Source organism: Ammospiza nelsoni, chromosome 3 (assembly GCF_027579445.1).
Source record: "Ammospiza nelsoni isolate bAmmNel1 chromosome 3, bAmmNel1.pri, whole genome shotgun sequence".
In the NCBI taxonomy this organism is placed as follows: Eukaryota; Metazoa; Chordata; class Aves; order Passeriformes; family Passerellidae; genus Ammospiza; species Ammospiza nelsoni.
Genome location: NC_080635.1, coordinates 106296277 through 106316869, shown reverse-complemented (window position 1 = coordinate 106316869; position 20593 = coordinate 106296277). Strand labels below are relative to the sequence as shown.

At 40.0% G+C, this 20593-nt stretch overlaps 1 protein-coding gene and 1 long non-coding RNA gene across 3 annotated transcripts in view; both read left to right on the top strand.

The window, feature by feature from the left end:
- Window positions 1-99: 99 nt before the first annotated feature.
- LOC132071427 (uncharacterized) lies at window positions 100-4138 on the top strand. Of its 2 annotated transcripts, none has more exons than XR_009418113.1 (3): window positions 100-232; window positions 807-964; window positions 2792-4138. It is a non-coding gene; the product is annotated as an uncharacterized LOC132071427 (long non-coding RNA). The 2 variants fall into 2 exon arrangements; XR_009418112.1 differs by having other exon boundaries at window positions 2301-4138.
- A 1669-nt stretch (window positions 4139-5807) lies between these two features.
- Window positions 5808-20593, top strand: part of ASCC3 (activating signal cointegrator 1 complex subunit 3) — a 251444-nt gene continuing 236658 nt past the window's right edge. Inside the window, exons 1-2 of the mRNA XM_059469026.1 lie at window positions 5808-5970; window positions 19939-20082. Of these exons, the coding sequence (XP_059325009.1) occupies window positions 19993-20082 (90 nt within the window). The 5' untranslated portion in view covers window positions 5808-5970; window positions 19939-19992. The remainder of the gene's footprint in view (window positions 5971-19938; window positions 20083-20593) is intronic.

Genomic DNA, 20593 nt, shown 5'->3' with positions numbered 1-20593 from the left:
GCTCACCTGCTTCCCACAGCTGTGGCCCATTAGGGATGAGGCTCAGCCACACCCCCTCCCAATTACCCAATTACCCAATTAGCACAGCTGCTGTGCACCTACACTGCAGCAGCTCTTCTTTAACACTTTGTTAAAGGAAACACAAATAGCGTGAATCATTGTCGAAATACTACTGAGAGGGAGAACCAGTTCTGTCACTTTTTCAATATGCTACCAGGGTATAGAGAAACAGGTAAGGTTTACCCACCAGGTTCCAAATGTGATTCCATGTTATTAGCAATTAATATCAGCCTGAATGGTTATGAAACCTGTTAACCCTGATGATTTAACTTTTCAGCTCAATTCGCTTCAGCACCACATTGAAATTTTCTATGTAAAAGAATTATTTAATGTGCATTCTTTCAAAAACACAAATGAAGAAATGAAAAAGAAGAAAGAAATAAGACACTGTCTATATTTTGGTTTTGTATTTCTGAGCAGATCCCATTTTCATGACAGACACATGGTTTTTTCTCAGTTTATAAATAATTTTCAAAATAAATTAACAAATGATGAAACATGGAATTCAGTTCCAGCCTTCTCCCTGGGTTTAACTGTTTTTAATAGTTCTATACTTCATGACTCTTTACTGAAAATATTCTCCAACATATCAGCTCTCTGGCAAGATAGTGTCATATCAACATAAGATAAGTTATGAGTTTTCAAACCTATTAATATCTCTCAGAAAGACTAAAATCTGGCAATAATATGTCTGCCACAAACATCAGTTGTAATTGTCTTCAAAGTTTTACTCTATCCATTTGCAGAAGTGTAAACTGGGAGAGGAATGGATGGGGAGCCCTGAAGAGGGCCTGGGGATGCAGGCTGGCAGCATATCCAGTAGGAGGCAGCTGCGTGTCCTGGCAGCCAAGACAGCAAGCCACATCCTGGGATGCATCAAACACAGCACAAAGAGTCAGAAAAGGTGAGTGTTCCACTGTATTCAGCATTGGTGCAGCCTCACCTGGTGTGCTGTGTGCAGCTCTGGGCCTCATAATTTAAGAAGAATATCAATGTCCTTGAATGTGCCCAGAGGTGGGCAACAAAGCTGGAGCAAGGGCTGGATGTCATATCCTGTGAGGAGTAGCTGAGGATGTCAGGTTTGCCTGTACGGGAGACAAAGAGGCTGCTGAGGGGTGACCTCATTGCTCCCCACTTTAGCTTACTGAGGAGGGGAAGTGGAGAAGAAAGTGCTGAGATCTTTTCCCTGGGATTCAGTGACAGGATATGTGGGAAGAGTTCAAAGACGTGCCAGGGGAGGTTTAGACTGGGCATTGGGAAGCATTTCTTTACCGTGAGGGTGGTCAAACACTGGAACGGACTCCCTAGAGAGGTGGTCAATGTCCCAGTCCTGTCAGGGTTTAAGAGGCATTTGGACAATGCCCTTAATAACATGACTTAATTTGGCCAGCCCTGAATTGTTCAGACAGTTGGACTGGATGATCATCGTAGTTCCTTTCCAATTGAAACTATTCTAGTCTAATCTAGTCTGTCTATTTCTACTCTATTTTTAAACTGCTGCATATGGTGATTTTCAAAAAAGAAATGTTACTTGTTTCATGTTCCAAATGAATAGACATTTTTATTTGGTTTACTTTATTTTTTCATTTTCCTGTGATAAAGAGCTGGCAAATATGTCAATGCAAATTCACAAAACATGACACATAGAGCATTTCTCTTGAAATTATGCAAGCATCAATCAGATTCAACATATGACCAAGGTACAGAAACATGATGGTTAAAGAAGACTCCCAAAATTATTCTCTAAATCAATATTGGGAAATATTTTTAAAATATCTATGACGTTTTCTAAGTACAGGATTCTTGTTGGATATAATAGCATACATTTTCTATTAGATTATGATGTATTTATTTAAAAAAGAAAATCACTTTTCTCAATGAAAGGTGCTTTTTTTTTCTTTTCTGAAAGAAAAAAGAGCAAAATTATAATGTTTTCCTTATTTAACTGCTATATATTTAAAGTCATTAATTATTAATTCTATGAGCAAGAATTAAAATTGTAGTGGTGGGGATTACTAGGAAACTTGTAACTGTTTAAACTTAGGCTCAGCAACTGAAATAACAAAGAAAAGAAAACAAAGAGGACTTGTCCACTACCACTCAAGAATTCTGTCAAATTATGATAATGTGTATTTCTACATCCTTTATCCATACTGTGAAGCAAACAATCATGTTGAACTTATAAATACACTTAAGAAATAATAAATGAAGATTAACAAGAAACATGTTTTCCATTCTAGCTACATAGCTATTCACCAGCAAAGAAGTATCAGACTGCTTAATTAATTTGAAAAACCACGGACAAAATTTAAGACTGCTTTGAAAACTCACTGCGCTAAAGAAAAGCAGCTGGGGGTTAAATCCAGGTACATTCGTATCCAGTAGAAGATAACAGAAGTAGATTGAAGTCAGAGAGCAGTGCATAAGAACCAGTAATAATGGAGATGATACATCCCCTTCACGTAGCCTGCATGACATTATAAAAGGCTCAGGTCTCAAGGAACAAATTTGAATTATGAATTTTTATGCAGCGGTAGATACCTATTTTCTTATTCATATCTTCCTCAACAATATCTTCTTATAATACACTGTGTATTCAGATTTAAGAACTTACAGACCACTCACAATATCTGTGCAACTGTATTGTGTGGCCCAAGTTTGGTAATGAGGGGGGGAGTACAGGGTTAGGCTTCTGTGAGAAGCTGCCTGAAGCTTCCCCTGTGTCTGACAGATCCTGTGCCAGCCAAGGCAGACCCACCCCTGGCCAAGGCTGAGCCTGTCAGCGTTGATGGCAGCCCCTCTGTGATAACAGACTTAAGAAGACAGAAAAAACCTGAGCAAAAGCAACTGCAGCTGGAGAGAGGACTGAGAACATGAAGAGAAAAGCTCTGAAGATGCCAACATCAGTGAAGGAGGAGGGAGAGGAGGTGCTCCATGCACTAGAACAGAGATTGCCTGGCAGGCCATGATGCAGACTGTGGTGAGACCAGCTATCCCCCTGCAACCCAAAAAGGTCCACAGTGGAGCAGCACAAGGAGGAACCCACACCAGAGCAGCTGGACGTCCAAAAGGAACCTGTGACCCTGTGGGAAGCCCAACTGGAGCAGATTTGCTGGAAGGACTTGCGCTCTCACTGGGGGTCCCACACTGAAGCAGTGTACAAGGCACACATGCTGGAGCATTTAATGAAGAACTACAGAACTGGGAAGGTCTCACCTTGTAGAAGTTTATGGAGCTCTGTCTCATGTGGGAGGGACCTCATGATGGAGAAGATGATGGGTGTGAGGAATCCAACCCCAGAGAAGGAAGCAGCAGCAGAGACAATGTGTGATGAACTGGCTGCAGCCCACATTCCTTGTTCACCTGCACAACTGACAGGAGAAGAGAATCAAGTTCAGCTCAGAAAGAAGGCAGCAATGAGGGGAAGGTGTTTAGGATTTGGTTTTATAGCTCATTATTCTACTCTGATTTTGACAGGTAATAAGTTGAACTTATTTTTCCCCAAGTTGAGTCTGATTTGCCTGTGACAGTAATTGCTGAGTGATCTCTCCCTGTCCTTATCTCAACTAACAATCCTTTTGTTACATTTTCTCTGCCCTGTCCAGCCAAGAAGGGGACTGACAGAGTGACTTCAGTGGGCACCTGATATCGAGCCAAGGTCAGTCCCTCCTCCCGGTGACTTTTAAATGAAGTATTAAAATCTATGGGAACAAGATGACTGTAAAGAATTACAGCTCATTTGAATAACAGCACCTCCAACGCACTGACTTTTGCTAGCATTGCAGTTGCAGCATGATATGATTACTTTGTAATCACGGGCAATAGAGATTTGGAATGTTTTCTGAGGAACCTGCATTATTGTCACATAATAACATTGATTTAAGATTTTTCTCCCCGTGTTGGTTACAGTGGCATCTGCAGAGAGCAGTTAGTTTTGAATGCTTGATACTCTCATCACAGCAAAGATTAATACTGATACAAGGACATCTGCCAGGTTCGTCTTACAATCTCAACAGAAAATGAATTTTTTGATTTTTTTTTTGTAAGACAGTGATTTAATAAGTTTTCCATTGTCAAAATAAATAAAAAGTTATTTTAATTACTAATCTATTTCTTTTCTGAATCTGAAGTACTCTTCAAGTAACTAAAATTCATGGGTCATATATTAGAATTAATGTTTAGCTGTTAAAAAGAAACCAAAAGAATCAATTCAATAGTCCACAAATTGTAATGCATTTGCAGACAATAATTCAAGTCAGTAATACCAGACAGTAATTCAGGACAATAATACCAGCTGGCAGTACTCAGTGACCATAAACTGGGATTGGGTCTTGTGAGTGCCCATTGTTCTCCAGGTGAACAACACTGGTTTGACTCCAAATAAAATAGCACTTGGTTAACAAACACGTGCAGTGAGGAGTACAGTGGTGAATTAACTCCTGTAAATTTCCAGGGTGTTTTGCAAACTCAAGATCAGGTATGTATCTTGCTTCTCAGATTCTACAATATTGAGCCTGCTTGACTGAAACCTTTTTTCTCAAATTTGAATTAGAACTTCTCATGTGGCTATGCCAGAAGGATTTCATGCAAAAGATGGAGAAATACATAGCAGTCAAATAAAGGACAAGACAGTGAACAGTAGATTTACATAGTAATGAATATTGAAATGCTGCCAAAAATCTGGTATAACACAGAAGAGAATAAGCAAAGGATTGTTTAAGATGTGGACATCAAACGTCATGTCTTCCAAAAAAATTCATACATACTGAAGAAAAGGAGAACAGTTTTTTCCTGAGGCACATATTAAGTCTACATTATGGCATCTGCATTTGAAAAAATTAATTCCATGCAATGTCTGGTATTTTTAGTCCACTGAATATCTGGCAGATAATATTTTTATTGAAAATTTTTTATTGAAAAGCATCACATTACACATATGGAGTGTGTATATATATATATATATATATATACACATATACAGCTGAGGACATAGGCCACTTATTTAAAGAGCTTGCTTCAAAAATTATACAAGTGAATAAGTGGAAAAGCTCTAGAGGCCCCACCAAGGTAGACATATGGTTTGGCAAGAATAACTTGTGCAGGGGATGGATGAGCTGCTAAAGAGCACTGAGGCTGAAGGCCACCGACACCCACATCCAGGAAAGCCCCAGGCACTGACACAGGAGCACAAAGTCTTATGGGGAGAGGCTGAGGGAGCTGGGGTTGATGAGCCTGGAGAAAAGAAGGCTTAGGAGGAATCTTACTGCTCTCTACGACTGCCTGAGAGTGTAGCCAGGTGGCGATCAGCTTCTTCTCCCATGCAACCAGCCACAGGACAAGAGGACGGTCTTAAGCTGTGCCGGGGAGGTTTAGTTTGGACAATAGGAAAAAATTCTACGCAGACACAGTGATTAGACACTGGAATGGGCTGCTCAGGGAAGTGAAGAGGCACCGACCATGGAGGTGCAAGAGTGGACGCGTCACGTGGCGGCATGGTTTAGGTTACACGGTGGTTGGTGTTCGGTCATACGTTGAACTCGGTACAGATTGCGTCTTTATCAACGTAATTCATTCTGTGATTCTGTGAAATACTGCTGGGCGCTGCCCCCACGGCGTATTCCACGCTGGGCATAACCGGGGCGGGCGGCCGGGCTCAGCAGCGGCGGCACCTCGGCGGGACGCGTTTGTCTGCACCGAGAACGCGGCGGAGGCGCGGCCTGCAGCCGACGTAGGCCTGAGCGCGGCGCCGGCTCGGCGGAGCGCGGAGACCCGGGCAGGCGCCAGCGGAGGCCGGGGGCACCGGCGGAGCCCCAGGGGCCGCGCCGCACACGGGCCCCGCCCGCTCGCCGTACGGCAGTGTCGCGCCGCGCCGGCTCTTGGCGGCAGCGGAACCGGCGGGCCGTAAGGCAGGTGCGCGGCGGGCGGGGGTCGGGCGGGCGCGGCGTGGGGGCCGCGGGGAGGCCCCGGGCGGGCGCCTCTCTGCGCCAACGCCGGTGCGGAGCCGCGGTCCCGCACCCCGGTGGGGAGTGGCACCGCCGGGACCGGCCTGCCCAGGCGCGGAGGGGCGTCCCGCCGCCGCTGCGCGGGTCTCTGCCCGCAGCCCCCGGGGCAGGGGCGTCGCTGCGCTGCTGGCGGGGCTCGGGGCAGCCGGGCCGCGAGGTTCGGGACAGCCGGGCCGCGGGGTTCGGGACAGTCGGGCCGCTGGCCGGTGCCACGCGTTGCCTCCGGCGCGCAGGGCAGGCAGCGTGCCCGGGGCTGGCAGCAGCGGGGCCGGGGCTGGCGGAGCGCTCAGCGTGCCCCGGCGCGCACCGCGGCCGGTGATGGCAGGCCGCTCCTGAAGGCCCTGGTGCCGTGGGCTCCCCCCTGCATGCCGGGCTTTGCTTCTCGGAACGGCTTTGCTGGTGGGAGTGGTCAAGTAGGAAACGCGCCGCTCTCGAATGTGCTTTCAGTACTTATTAGTGGTATTAATAAATGTAGAGAGCCAGAAGTGAAGAATGAAAAAAGCATGTGGTCACGTAGAGTGTTTTTTCGTTTTGGGTACTGCTTCATTTTGATTGGTAGTGGTAAACTGACTGCTTTGCTTATAAAACACTTGAGAGTCTTGTAGCGACCTAAGGCTTCCTCTTCAGGTGCTTCAGGAGTGTATATCGTATTGGAAGTTAAATAATGATTTTGCTTAAAAACTTCTATGAGTAGTAGTTTTGTTGTTGTTCTTAAAATACTAACATTCGTGTAGACTCTAAGTCTTACGGCTTTTTGAACAATTGACTGTAAGGTAGTTCTGTTGAAGTGAAACCAGTAAATGTAATTTCTGCAGAGAAGAAATCTAATAGTCATGCTTAGTTACTTTCCAGAAGATAGACTTGATTTGAGTCTAGCCAATGACTAGAAAAAAATATTGAAAGTTTCAGACAGTGCAGCAAGAGTTACGTATGTTCACATGGTAGGTTGCAAAGCTAAGTTTTTAGGAGGAAGAAAACCAAGCCAGCTGTCAGGTTAGATGCAAACTGTTCTTCATCTAAAAATGGCATTGATGATAACAGTGAGGTGGTGTGTCTGATTAAACGCATGCTGCTTTTCAGCAGGTGCTGTAGTAAAATGTTTTCCTTTGGATCTGACTTGCTTCTGGCCAGAGGAGAGTAAACTTGCATCATCTTGGAATTATATGTGTAGATTTTGGAAGAACTCTCGTCACATTTGTATGGGAGTACAGACCAACTTCCAGCTGGGGACTTTATGCACTGTATAAAGGCCTGTATATACTGTTGTATGTGTAGTTTACATGTTAGACCTCAGTTTTCTCTAAAAGCTAGCTTGGCCTTTGGAAGAGGTTAGGTCACGACTTCCACTGAATCAGAGAGAAGGCAAGAAATTGTCAAACAACAGTGTTTTAAACTGACAGTTCTGTGTTTACAGAACTTGCTTTGAAGCTAAACCTGAAGCTCCTGGAGCAGGTCTGGTGGAAGGCTATGAAGATGATTAAAGGACTGACATGTCTCTCTTATGAAGAGTGGGTGGGAGAGTTGGGCCTGTTCAGCGTCAAGAAGAGACAAGTGAGAGGAGACCTCATAAATGTATATAACTGTCTGAAGAGAGAGTGTCAAGAGGATGGATCAAGGCTCTTTTTGGTGGTGCCAAACACTAGGACAAGAGACGATGGGGAGATGTTCATGCACAGGAAGTTCTGCTGGTACATAAGGAAGAACTTCATTGTATAGATGACTGACCACTGGAACAAGTTGCCCTGAGAGGTTGTGGAGTCTCCTGCACTGGAGATAGTCAAGAACTGTCTGCACTGTGCCTTGTGCTTTAGGATGGACCTGCTTGAGCAGAGAGGTTGAACCAGATGATCCACCATGGTCCCTTTCAGCCTTACCCATTCTGTGATTATGTGATCAAGACTATTGTAATTTGACTTCTAAAGTAGTTGCAGTCCCTTGCTTCTCAGTATAATTTTCAGTTTTCTATTGTGTAGTGTTAATTCTGTTTTCAGGAAGAACATTTATAGTTGAAAAAAAATTTTTTACAGAATTAATAGAAAGATCATCCTTCTCCAAAGGCTGGTGTATATTTCTGCAGGTCCTGGTTTTGTCTGAAAAAGTTATCCTTTATAAATACTAAACTGAGCTCAGGCTGATCCCTGTTATTCTTGCATGTTTCATTCCTCTTCTGTTACAGGAACTAGTTACAAGTAGTGACAGGAGCTGCTAATGGGGTGTGGAGGTGGTTGGGGGAAGGGAAGACACATGTTGTCTTTCTCTGGTTAGTTATAAAGTGAAGTTTATTTGGAAGCTGTTAGAGGTGGGATTAATACCAGCTCCTGTGGGTGTTTTGAGTGCTGAACAGGTTTCTTTTCTCCCTCCTACAAAATTTCGCCATAGAAAATTGAAATCCTCATTACTCTAAATAACAGCTTACTGTTTTCCTGGTAAATTGTTTGTAGTAACAATTGTTGAAGTTAGTGTTGAGCACTTTCTAGCCTACACATTTTCTTATACTGAATTATGCTTTAATGTTTGAAGAGAGAACTGAGACCAAAATCTACTCTGTAGTTCAGATAAACTTATCTAATCAAAAGCAATTTAGCAAATGATCTGTAATGTGTAGCTGGATGTTAGAAATATAACAGCTGATGTCTGAACTAAAAAGAGAAAGAAAACAAGGGTAAGACCCAGAAACAGACTGAGAGACATTAGACTCCTAAATCCCAAATTGTAATCCTCAGAATCTCTGTTATTTCACCCTGTAGCTTTAATTCCAAAGATGTTTGTCTAGTGTCTCTCTCCTGTAGCAGCCAGTGGGAGGTGCTTAGGTGATCTACTGAAAAAAAAGGGAAGATGAATCCAATTATGCCTTCACTTTCATATTATGATTTAAGTGACTGATTATCACTTTCTAAGCTGTTGAGTTCAGAGGCTGCCAAGGTATTTGATGTCCCTTAATTCATCTAGACATACCTGAACTTTTAGTCTTTTTGGCATCTTGTGGCAATGAATTCCCAAATTCAATTCTGTTCTTTGCAGGAAAGGCATTGTACTTGGGATTATTTTCACCTTAAACTATTAAGTTTTGTCATGTACCTCTGTATTCTTACATTATAAGCAGTAGTCAGTCATTGTGTATTTAGCCCTTCTGGCTTTTTAAATACCTCATCACATCACAGAAAGGAGCAATTTTGCGTTTATTGCAAGCACAACCCATAAGAAAATGCACAGTCAGGGCATTCTTTATGCTCATCTCTCTCTGAGGAATCTGATTGCCTCTGTTTGAGCAATGCCAATGTGAGCACATTCCTAACTGGGTTTAGGAGTTAACTTTTGTCACAGTAGAAGTGCTTGAGATTTGTGGTTAAACAGTGCTGATAGCACTGCAATGTTTTGGCTGCTTCTGGCCTGCACAACATCAAAGCTTTCTTCCACCCTCCCTGCCCAGCAAGTAGGCAAGGGGGTGGGCAAGAGGCCGTGTAGGGACACAGCTCGGACAGTAGACCCAGACTGGCCAGTGGGATGTGCTTTACTGTGTATTGTCATGCTCAGAAATAAAAACACAGGTAGAGGAAGAAGAAAGGGTGCGTTTTTTGCTTTCAGGATGTCTGGTTTTTGGAGATTAGTAAACTGGAGCTTGTAGCATTGGTCACCCTGTGGGATGTGGTGAGCATTTCTTTCCTTCACTTGGGGGTTATTTTTCTTCATCTGTTAAACTGTATCTCAGCCCTGTAAGTTTTTTTTTCCCCTTTCTTCTTCCTATTTTCTCCCCTGCCCCACTGTGGGGGGTGAACAAGCAGCAGCATGGCTGCTGGCCAGGGTCAAGCCACCCCAACACTGCACAAACACATAAAAATGTGATTGAAGGAAGCAATAGGAATAGCAGCATCCTATGGTTCTGTGGTAATCATGCTCACTGAATTAACCAGTGTTGTGAAAGATCCCTCTTCTGGGTGTTTCTTGAGCTTATTCCAGATACAGATATTCCTCTTGAAGTTGTACATGACTGTGTATAGTTCAAGGAAAATTCATGAGACTGGACTGAAGCCAAGAAAGAGTTAGGCTTCAATGTGGACTGTTTGAGTATTGCAGAAAGGGCAGTTGGTGTTCTCAGTCTTCTATTCACTACATAAACTTGTGGGCTAGAGTTTGGTGGCCAACCTGTTGCTGAGTGCAGCTTTGAGATGCAAAATAAAACTTGTTCTTTTTCTGTGTCATTAAATCTAGTGTGTGGTGGAGAAAAATAACTTTAAAAGGAAGGTGCAGAATGTTTTACCTAGTTGATATTTTAGGGATAGAAGAGTTGCTGTCTCTCCCCTTTCATTGTGTGTGGAATTTATGGGTATAAATTATATTCTTCCTTTGACTTTACTGTTCTAAAGCATGAGCTTACTCTGAGCCATCTGTTACTCTTTTTTGCCCAAAGGCATGTTGGATGTTTGGCCTAAAACATAGACTGAATCTGATACTACAGGCCTGCATCTTAAACATAAATAGGTCTTACAGCAAGAATAGATGATTGTGGAATGATAGGTTGGTCATTGAAGCATTTGTCAGGTGAATTGTGGAGCAAATTTCAGTTTTCCAGTTGTAAACTTGCTTCTGAGACGTTGTCAGATTAAGTAGATGACTTTGTACAGTTGTGACATCCTTGTCTGCATTCAAATACTCTGTAAACCATACAGCCATTTAAACAATTGCTCCTTTCTTTGAAACTGGAGAGGACTGCTGAACTGTGTCACTTAGGGAATTTCTGTTTGGAAACTGGATTCTGATGAATTTGTTCAAGAAATAGGAAGCCATTCGTCTTAGCTGCTGCTCTGAGGGGGAGCAAGTGTTCAAAAAATGAGTAGACATGGCACTTCATGATACATTTTAGTGAGCATGGTGGTATTTGGTCAAAGGTTGGGCTTAATGATCCTGGAAGTATTTCCAACCTTAATGATTCCATTATTCTAATGTGTCCTCTCCTTGAAGGATTCAGGAAGAGTAAAGAGGATCTCTGAAAATTGTCTCTTCTGTTTCTTATAATAAATTTATTACTTGTGGTGAGTTGACCCCAGCCAGTAGCCAAATGCCCCCCTCACCTCTCACTAACTCATTCCCTCTGGCTGTGAAACGGGCAGAAAATATCAGATGTCCAGCAGTTGCTTGGGAAGACAAACGCCATGAGTGTGGATGTGTGTCTTCATTCCCCACACCCCTTGCTTCTCCTTTCCCAGAGCTTTTACTGCTGAGTGTGACATCATATGGTACACATCTATGTTGCTTCCAAAACATGATATAAATAAAATGCTTGGTTATATAATTTTCACTTTAGGGTAGCATTTTTGTTTCTGAGGTTTCTTTAAAAGTTGATTCTGTAAGTCTGAGCAGGCATCCTATGTGCCATGCTAAATACTCATAATAATTATTCAAAGGCTTTTAACTGTTCAATGGGAGATTTTTGTATAATATGTACGTATGTATCAGCTTACAGTACCATTTTCTAAAATATTTTAAGAAATTTTACGTACATTCTAGCAGAATATGACTATTACTCGAGAAATGCAGCCATTTAAAAAATGTACAGCTGGAAAAACCCTGTTTTAACCTCCTCAAATCACTAGAGACATAATGGGGCCATTTTCCTTTTTATTATATTTGCCAGGAATAATATTATGCCTCAATTGATGTTCCCCTCATTTGCTTATGTGATAAGCAGACATGTTTGCAAGCTCTGGAAAGATGGTTTGGGATTTCCTCACTGTAGGAAATTGTGCAGGTGTTCTTCTCAAAATATCCTCTTGCATATATATGACCAGCATTATAGACAGCCCAGGAAGGATCAGCAGCATTTGTTAGTTTTAATTCTAATTTGCACTTTTAACATTGCAGCTGCCTTTTTTTAAGTTCTAATTCTCAGCTGCAATAATGATGAATTATCAATTAGAAAGCTGTTACTTGCTAGTCATCAAATAGCTGGTGTGCTGTTTGAAGTGCCTGTGTGGCATGTGAGCTATGAAGAGAAGACAAGGGATCCTGCCTTTAATAAAATTACTTTATGTGACTATGTATCTATCCAGTAGTTGAGTCTTGCTTAAATGTATTTTTAATTAACTTACTTTTTTTCTTTGTAGAAGAGTCTCTGCCTTGAAGTAGACATGTTTTCAGGCTGTAGGGGTATACTTCTAATGCAGGACAGACCTTGAATTAATTTTTTGGCATAAATTTTAGGCTGAAATTTTGACTTTTTTCACCCCTGTATCCTACCAATGTTAAGTAATATTTAAGCTAAATCAAGTGGACAGTGGTCTGGCTTGGGACAGCTCATTGTGTGTCTGTTACAGCCTTGGGTTTCTTTACAATTCTCTTTGTGGAGGAGGGGGTGGTATTGCCTCCAGGCAGCAGGAGGAAGTTCTGAAGGGAAAGGCATCCCCAAAAGGCTGCTGTGATTTGGACTGAAAAGCTTGTCTTGGTAGGTTGATTTTTGGGACTCTCTGTGCATCTCCACTGCATGAGTCAGTGAGCTGCCTTATGAATGTGCCTCTGTCTGCTTTTCTGATAGGAAATACCAACTTGTAACTTTTTAGCCACTGAGCTGGGCTGAGCCTTTAGTGTGCTGTGACAAGGATCCAGTAGGGATAAAAGGACTGCTAGACCATGAGTGGTTCATTTGTATGGACATACCTTTGGAAAAGTTGTTATATATGCCGACAGAGGCTTTTAGGAGCAGTGTTAGAAAGATTGAGGGGCAGTGTAGTGTATTCAGAATTAAAACACTTTTTAGAGGAATTATGGAGAAAATGCACAGAAAACTAGAGAGTTTTCTGCAAACTCCATCATGGCTTTCTGACTCCTTCCCACCTCAAAAATTATGACAGGTATCAAATAACATACTGAATGATAGAAAAAAGCATAAAGGACATCTTATAGAAAAGCTTGCAAACATTATATAAAAATTAAATGAATGCAAAAAATCCAAATATGACAAAATGTAGTAAACACTTAAAATTGCACAATACACTTGCATTATTTTAATTAAATTGATGCATTTGTGTGGACATTGACATCTGGTTCTTATTTTATGTAATGAGTCATTTTCTACGTATTCCTGTATTATTTACTGCAACCACTGGGAAAAAGTCTGACTCAAAAGCTGTTGGAAATAGGATGACTTTATAGTTTGGGAAACAGTTTGTTTAGTGATAGGCAGAGTTGTCCAGAATCTGTGTTTCTTTTGAAGGCCATTTTCATAATTTTAGTGCATGACAATTAAATTAATTTTCTTGTCTATTACTAGAAGGGCTGTAGAATCTGCAGCTTCTTTCTTAACTGGTATAAAACTCAGCATATTTCGGTTCTGAAAAATAATTCTGTAGTTTAGGTACTTGCAGGTTTTCTGTTTCAGATTGCCAACATTACCATTATTATTACCAGTTGTATTGATAAAATTGCTTAACACGAAAAAAAATTTATTATTTTCTCTAAATGAGAAATCCTGCTTCAGTGCTTTCATAGAATAATTGTTCTGTAAGATTAAATGTGAATCTTGGCATAAGTTGCACTGTGCTTACACAGCTACTGTGCGTTGTCTGCAAGATGCAAAGACCTTATTGGACATAATTAATTACTAAAGAAAACCTCAAGAAGGAATCTCAATGTTTGGCAAGATAATTAATTCAGAACTGACATCCTCCTGTCTTTGCAGGTAGTATGAACATTGCTAATGACTTTGCTGTAAAGAAAGCGTATGACTTAGTGGTTAGTAAGAAGTAAGACAGCAATCCTACTCATACCACCTCTCTTTTTTGATTTGAGTACTAATGTACAGGCAGGGTCTTAAGAATTAGTGTACCTGGCTTAGTCTTTTATTATATTGCACTTGAGATCCTTTGTAAATGCTGAAATATGTTATGTTTTTCTCAAAAGAGGTGTTAAGTGTTTCCTTCAGAATCATTTGGGAGAATGCTCCAGATACAAAATGATCCAATACCCAACTTGAGGCTTATTGAAACCCTATTTTGGAGGAAATCAGGTTAATTATGAAGGATAATATGGTGTTGAGTGGCTAATAAGCATCCAGTTATTTAGAACTTGGGGATAATTCAGTATTTGAGGCATTTGTTTAGTTGTCTGTAAATATGGTAAGTGATTTGAGTGCTTGAACACATCTCTGTGAGACTTAAAAACCTTGTAATGGTGAGTAGTTCACTCTGGGGGCTTTATCCTTGTATGCACTTGCTGTTCACTGCAGGAGCATGTTACAGAGACTTTTTTTACTACCATCTGAGCAACTTCTCCAGCACACTCTTAGCCCAGCAGCCCAGCAGTTCTGCAGTTATGTGTTATACATGAATTGTTTTAGCACTTATATTTGCTGAAGTGCATCCCACAGCCATCCTCAGTGAGATGCAATGTGTGTTACCTAGCTGTCATTAGCTGAAAACGTCTATTTTTCTTCCTCCCTTTCCTTCCTTCCACCTACATCCCTGTTTACTTCCCATACATCTCTTCCTTTAGTAACAAGCCTTTCTAGAACAGAGTAAGATGAAACCCCTGAGGTTGTTTTCAACCTCTGTTGATGGCATGGTGTGTAACAGAGGCACAGAGTGCCCCCTATTAAACTTAAAGCAAAACTAAACAAGTAACATCTCCACCATCCCCATCTTGTATTTGTGGCTTATGCCTAGTGTTTAAATGAATATTCATGTTACGTATGTTGAAGTTGGAAATTTGCTTATAGTGCATCTCCACATGTAAGGCAAGTCTGGAAGTTTCTGTAGCTTGGGATACAGTTTATCTCTCGATGCAGGGAAGTTAAAAGTTAAGGCCATGAGGTTTAGAACTACAGACATTTTTTGGTTTAACAACTGAATTACATTTTATGTTCTTGGAAAAGGAAGATGAGTTATTCTGAAGAAAGGGTTGTTTTAATTTTTTTTCTTTTTTAACAACAGCAATCCTCAGTAGCTATCTCAAAGTACATGTAAAATGAACACATTATTGAGCCAAGCCACATGTTTGGCATCATCCCAGAGCAGTATCAGGCATAATCACAGGAAATGGTTCTCCAGCTGATGCAAGCAGATACAGTGTTAGGCAGCTGGTGATCGCATGTGCATGGTTAAGATTATGAAAAAATGTGGAAAGGGTTAATACTGTATTGAATGAATGACTTGTAATTTCATTATTTGATTTTCTAGGGTTTTTGTTTAGTGACTTCTGTAATTAAGATGCTGAAATTGTCTTTTATGTGAACAGTGGCACACAGAGGCACTGTTGTGCCTTCTTGTTATGCTGAGACACTTGTCTGAATTTTGGTATTCGCTGAGGAGAATATTGTGTGTCAGGAAGCCACTGTTTCTTCCTGAGTACATATTCCTTAATCTTGCCATCACCCTTTTAAAGATTGACCCAGTCTAGTCTGGAGATCAGTAATATTTGACCCAGACAACTTGAGAGAATTCCAGGGTGATGTCTGGGCCTTTTGTAGAAAGTGAGATGTCTGAAAGCGTACAGTTGGTACTGCATTGGCCAGCACTGTTTGTAAAGGTGCAAAATACAAAGTCTGAAAATACTGTTGTTTTAGTGTCATGCTATTTCTGATTAATGTCCCAGACATTCTTAAACCACTATTATCCCTGGCTAACAACTTTGATGTTAGGTGTATTTGTACTGTTGACATCAAACATGCTTGGATAAGAAATTTTATTGAATCTAATAAAAATGTTCTCAGAGATAATTTTAATCTAATTATTTAATTTTTTTTCTTTAAGTGTTTTCTTTAAAACATTTTTCCTTTGGTGTATATGATTTAGAAAGGATATATACGGAGTAGAATGTGTTGTTTGGTTTTTTAAAATATTGAGTCTTATTTGTAAATAAAATACCAAGTTTACCTTTGTGTTAAGGAAGTTGTTGAAGTTGATTGTAACTATTCTAAAATGTGTTCGTATCAGTAAAATTTAATGTTTGGGGATTTATTTTTAGTCTTCTTACACAGCGTAAAGTAAAATATTGTATGTATTGATAAATGGTCTCACAGTTTGAATTATATATTTAAAATGTGAAAAAAGCTGCAGTGTCCCTTTAGCTTTTGTATGGCCTTGTGGGTGGGATATCTTTTGCCCTTTCAGTTTACTTTTCATTTGAAATGTTTCCACTTTTTCAAGTGAAAGAGGAAATGTTGTTTGAAATACTTTGTGGTCAATAGCAACCTGCTATTCACTGCCACTGCCTAAAAGCCTCTTTTTCTTTATAGTGTTCTTTGATTAGATTAGTTACTAGTAATAACTTCTTTAGGTTTTATAAATTGCAGGTTTACATAGACAGCAAGAAACTTATTAATAGCTGGAAGAATTATAGGTAATATAGGCAAAATCTGGGAACATGGCTTAGTATTCCTTAAATACTTTAAACAGAATCACTGCTGTGAAGTCTTAAAGGACAAATAAAAAGTGAAATATTATAGACTACAGAAACTGGTACTTTAGGATCTTGTAACTGTGGATTTTACCTTTGATTTTTAGCTGTGTTGATGCTATGTTATTCCATCCTTTGTAAGGAAGGAAAGATTTCTGTTCAGCTTGAACATTGACGTGCCTGATCTGAGCATTCACCTTCTCTTAGCCCTACTGGGCAGCTGGCTTGATCTGTTAGAGGGCATAGGAATTCAGTAAATTTCAAAAGGAGCTGTCTTTTACAGTAATCTCTTTAATATTTCAGCAAAGAAGAAAAGAAATGGTTCTGTTATTTGCTTGTATTAGAAACATAGGAAGGCCAGTACTTGGACAAAAACCTAAGTAGCTGGTGAAAATATGAAATGGAAAACTTCTCTAGAATTTTTGTTACCTTTGTGGTATTGTTAGAAATTTTTTTCATGTTTCACTTTAATGAGTAAAAACCTGCTGAGATTATGACACATGTTTACTTTCAAACAATAAACTTTGAATTGTTGTTTACCTGAACTCTGAGTATAATCTGTCTTTATGTTTTATTTTCTTCTATACAAAGTTTCAGTGTTAAAATCACACTTGTTTCTAAAAGAAGCAAAATAGACTTTAAAAGTTACCTTCTCTCATCTTCACAAAGCTTTAGAAGGGTGGATATTGCTCTTTCTAATTACAAACAGGCTTGGTGGAATTTGAGTGTTTTTTAAAAGAGGCAGGAAATCTGAGATAGTTCTAGGAATAATAAGCAGAATGTACCCAAAATGTCCTTACTTGATTGGGGGTGGAGGAGGAGAAGAAATCTTTTTACCATGTAAAGTCACACTGATATGAGGGTTAAATTCCCATTCCATTTGTCCTACAGAAATTATTTAAGATGATACCTTTCTCATACCTTTCTTTGGGGGGAATGGCCAGAAGGATGGCAAAAATTCATCTTCTGTATGTGGGCTGTGGAAAAGAGGATTTAATTGCCACTGCCTTTTAGGTCCTTGTTTCAAAACTAGCAGATTTTAGCAGGATCATTTGGTAGTTCAGTTGTTTCACATCCACCTCTGAGCAAACAGATACATTTCAAACCAGAAGGGATGAGTTACCCTTTTGATGGCTGTGCAATGATGAGGAGTAGCTGATCCACTCTAAAGGCAGTGTGATGCGAGCAGGTATCTACATAAGGAAGCTTTATGTGAAGGCAGGTAGCATATTTTTTTAAAAACAAATATAAATTTACAGTGCATCTTATAGGGACACATGATTTTTGATTTAGTGTTCAGAGCTGGCTCTAATATGTTGCAGAATAATAGCTAAAGTTTCTAAGTTTTAACAGTGGAGTAATTAATTGCACTTGTCCCCTGCATTCTGTTTACTGGTTTTGTTTTTTGTTGATGCCCTGCTGAGAGTGGGTGTGTACCGGAAGCAAAGGGGGGGTGTGATATTTGACTACAAATGGGATGCAGAAGTTCTGCAAAACCAGCCTCCTCAGACACCTGCAAGTTCTGAAAGCACACAGGCAAGTGTGGGGCAGCATTTACTAGTACAAGATTAGAGTTGCAGGGATGGATTTGGCTCTTTGGCCACGCCTGTGGTCAGGACAATGTGCCCTTTCTCTGGTGTTTCAGGTTTTCTATTTCAGGAGCTGCTAATAAAGAAATTGAATAAAAGAGAAAGAAATATCCATTTAAATTCAGTTTCCTAATAAATGAGCCTGCTGGAGATGCGTTGAAATTTATAAGTGTGTGTGAAAAGTGAACTTTTTATAAGTATGTTCTAACTTTCATAAATTGCTGTGCATGGTATTTCAGAAAGGACAATTAAAGTAATATTAGAGTTATGTTGTTGCATTTTTTTATAAAGGCACATAATGCTACAGAAAAGGGTATTTAAATGTAGGTATAAAATAAATAGGTAGAATGGACCCAATAGCTCTAATAGCTAATGGCAGTTCTGTCATTAGAACAGTGTGAGAGTGATGTACCCTCAAAGTCTGGACACATTACTTCCCTTCTAATAATGGTTGCTAAAATGTTTAGAGACCATTTCACTAGGAGCTGTGCTGGTATGAGTTACATGTCATATATTCACTGAATATATCAAAAGAGCTGCAGTGATGTTTTTCTCTCTCTGCTTCTAGGCTTGAATACATGCTCTCATTGCCCTTCACAGTTAAAGATTTTGTATTTCCAAATTTTGTAGCTTCATTGTTATAACATTTGTCTCCAAAATATCAGCTGTTGTAAAATCATTCTCAAAAAGCATCTTAAGGCAAGGTGGGAAAACAAGCAGACCTGACAAGTCAGTGACATTCCTCTGTTTGTGACTGGAATGCTGCATCTGGATTTCTTTTGCGCTGTATTGCAAAGCTGATAGCTAAAATACAAATGCAGTCATTAAATAAGGAAAAGTGTTAAGGATAATTGGATGAAAGCAGAGAGTTCTGTACTGTATGACTGGGGGGGAAGTAATTCTATTAACTCTGTTATGAGTTCTTTAAATTCTGGATGGACGTTGATCTTCAGGCATGCTAAGAATGATGCAGATCATTAGGTTTGTAATGGTATCATTAATTGTTTCAAAAATAATCTAAATCTGTATCTTATCTACTACCATCAGGAACTGTAGCTGTGTGTTAGGGTTCATTAAACAATTCAGCTGTGGGCACCTTTTGAAATTAAATAACTTTGAGAATAATTTCAGTAAAAGGCTTGGAAGAAGTACAGGTTCAGATGGAGAACAGCTGTGTTTTGGTGCATAGATATGAGCCTGTTCCACAGAGGAAATAAAACTGCACGGAAATCAGCTGTAGTTCTGAAGAGAGGCCTGCTCTAAGTGTGTGTGCACTCCCAGTTGTGAGATGAAAACATCCCAAGGCATAGTGTGTTCAGTTTTCTGGTAGCCTTTTTTATTCCCTTTATTTCTTATAATAGTTCAATGCTATGCCTTTGACAGTCTTTATTTCCTGTCATAATTTTCTTTCCCTGTGTTGCTGGTTAAAAATGGCTAAGCACTTGTCAAGAAAGATGCCTCTCTCTGCATCAGTGCCAGAGGCTGTTAATGACCTGAGAGCTCCCAGCATGGGCTGGCTCAGAGGAAATCTTCCCGTAGGTTGTAATCACTTACTGCTATTGGGAGCTAAAGTTCAGTTACATAGATTTCACTGTAATACTCAGTGTTAGGGGTGCTAAAGAAATAATTGCAGCTTTGCCTCATTGCTGGTAACTTTTATTTAGGGAGGAGAGAAAAGAACTACCTGCTGAGTGACCTCTGCATGTTCCCATATCTTGCCTCTGCTCTGTGCCTTTCACCTCCTTTTATTTAATTTTGATTATCATTATTTTAAAAGATCTTTTTTTAACTGGCTTAATTGAAGTTCCAGCCAAGTGCTGCTAGCTCGAAAAGGTCTTTCAAGTTTATGATGCAAGTTTGTATTTATAACATTAATAAAGCCATGTTTTGTTCTCATCTAGGTGCTTGAACTGGGATTTGATTTCTCATCCTGTGGATCACTGAATGAGTAACAGATGGCCTTGCCTCGTCTGACAGGCGCTTTACGCTCCTTTTCAAATGTCACTAAACATGAGGATTGCAGTGAAGAATTAGCTGACTTAACGGTAAAGCTTTTTTTCTTTCACAAAGCATAGCTATAGTAAGAATCATTTGTTTTCTTCATTTGCATTGATATTTTATAAGAGTAGGTGAGCAAGAAGGGCAGAGTGTGTAAAATTTCCTGTACATTCCTTCATAGTGTCCTCACTCAAAGTCAAATTTGCTGTAGATTTGTGATTTGTATTTAGCCCTTACAATCGTATGGCAAAGCTTGCTTGGTTGTGTTAATTTGTCTTTCAAGAAGTTGGACAGGGCTGCTTTTAGCTCTGAGCTTACATAGAGCTGGGAAGCCAAACATTTCCCTTCTAATATTAAGTTCACTGAATTTAGGTACTTCTTTTTCTTCCTGAGAAATAATGCATTAAAGCAATAGATGCCTTGTGGGAACCTGTGAAATGACTTTGGAATCTTGAGAACTGTAGGTCTCTTGAAGTTGCAAGAGTTTGGCTTTATAGAGGATTTTTCTCTGGAAAGAGTAAATTAGTGAGAGTGTTTGCTTTTGTGTATCTTTCTTTC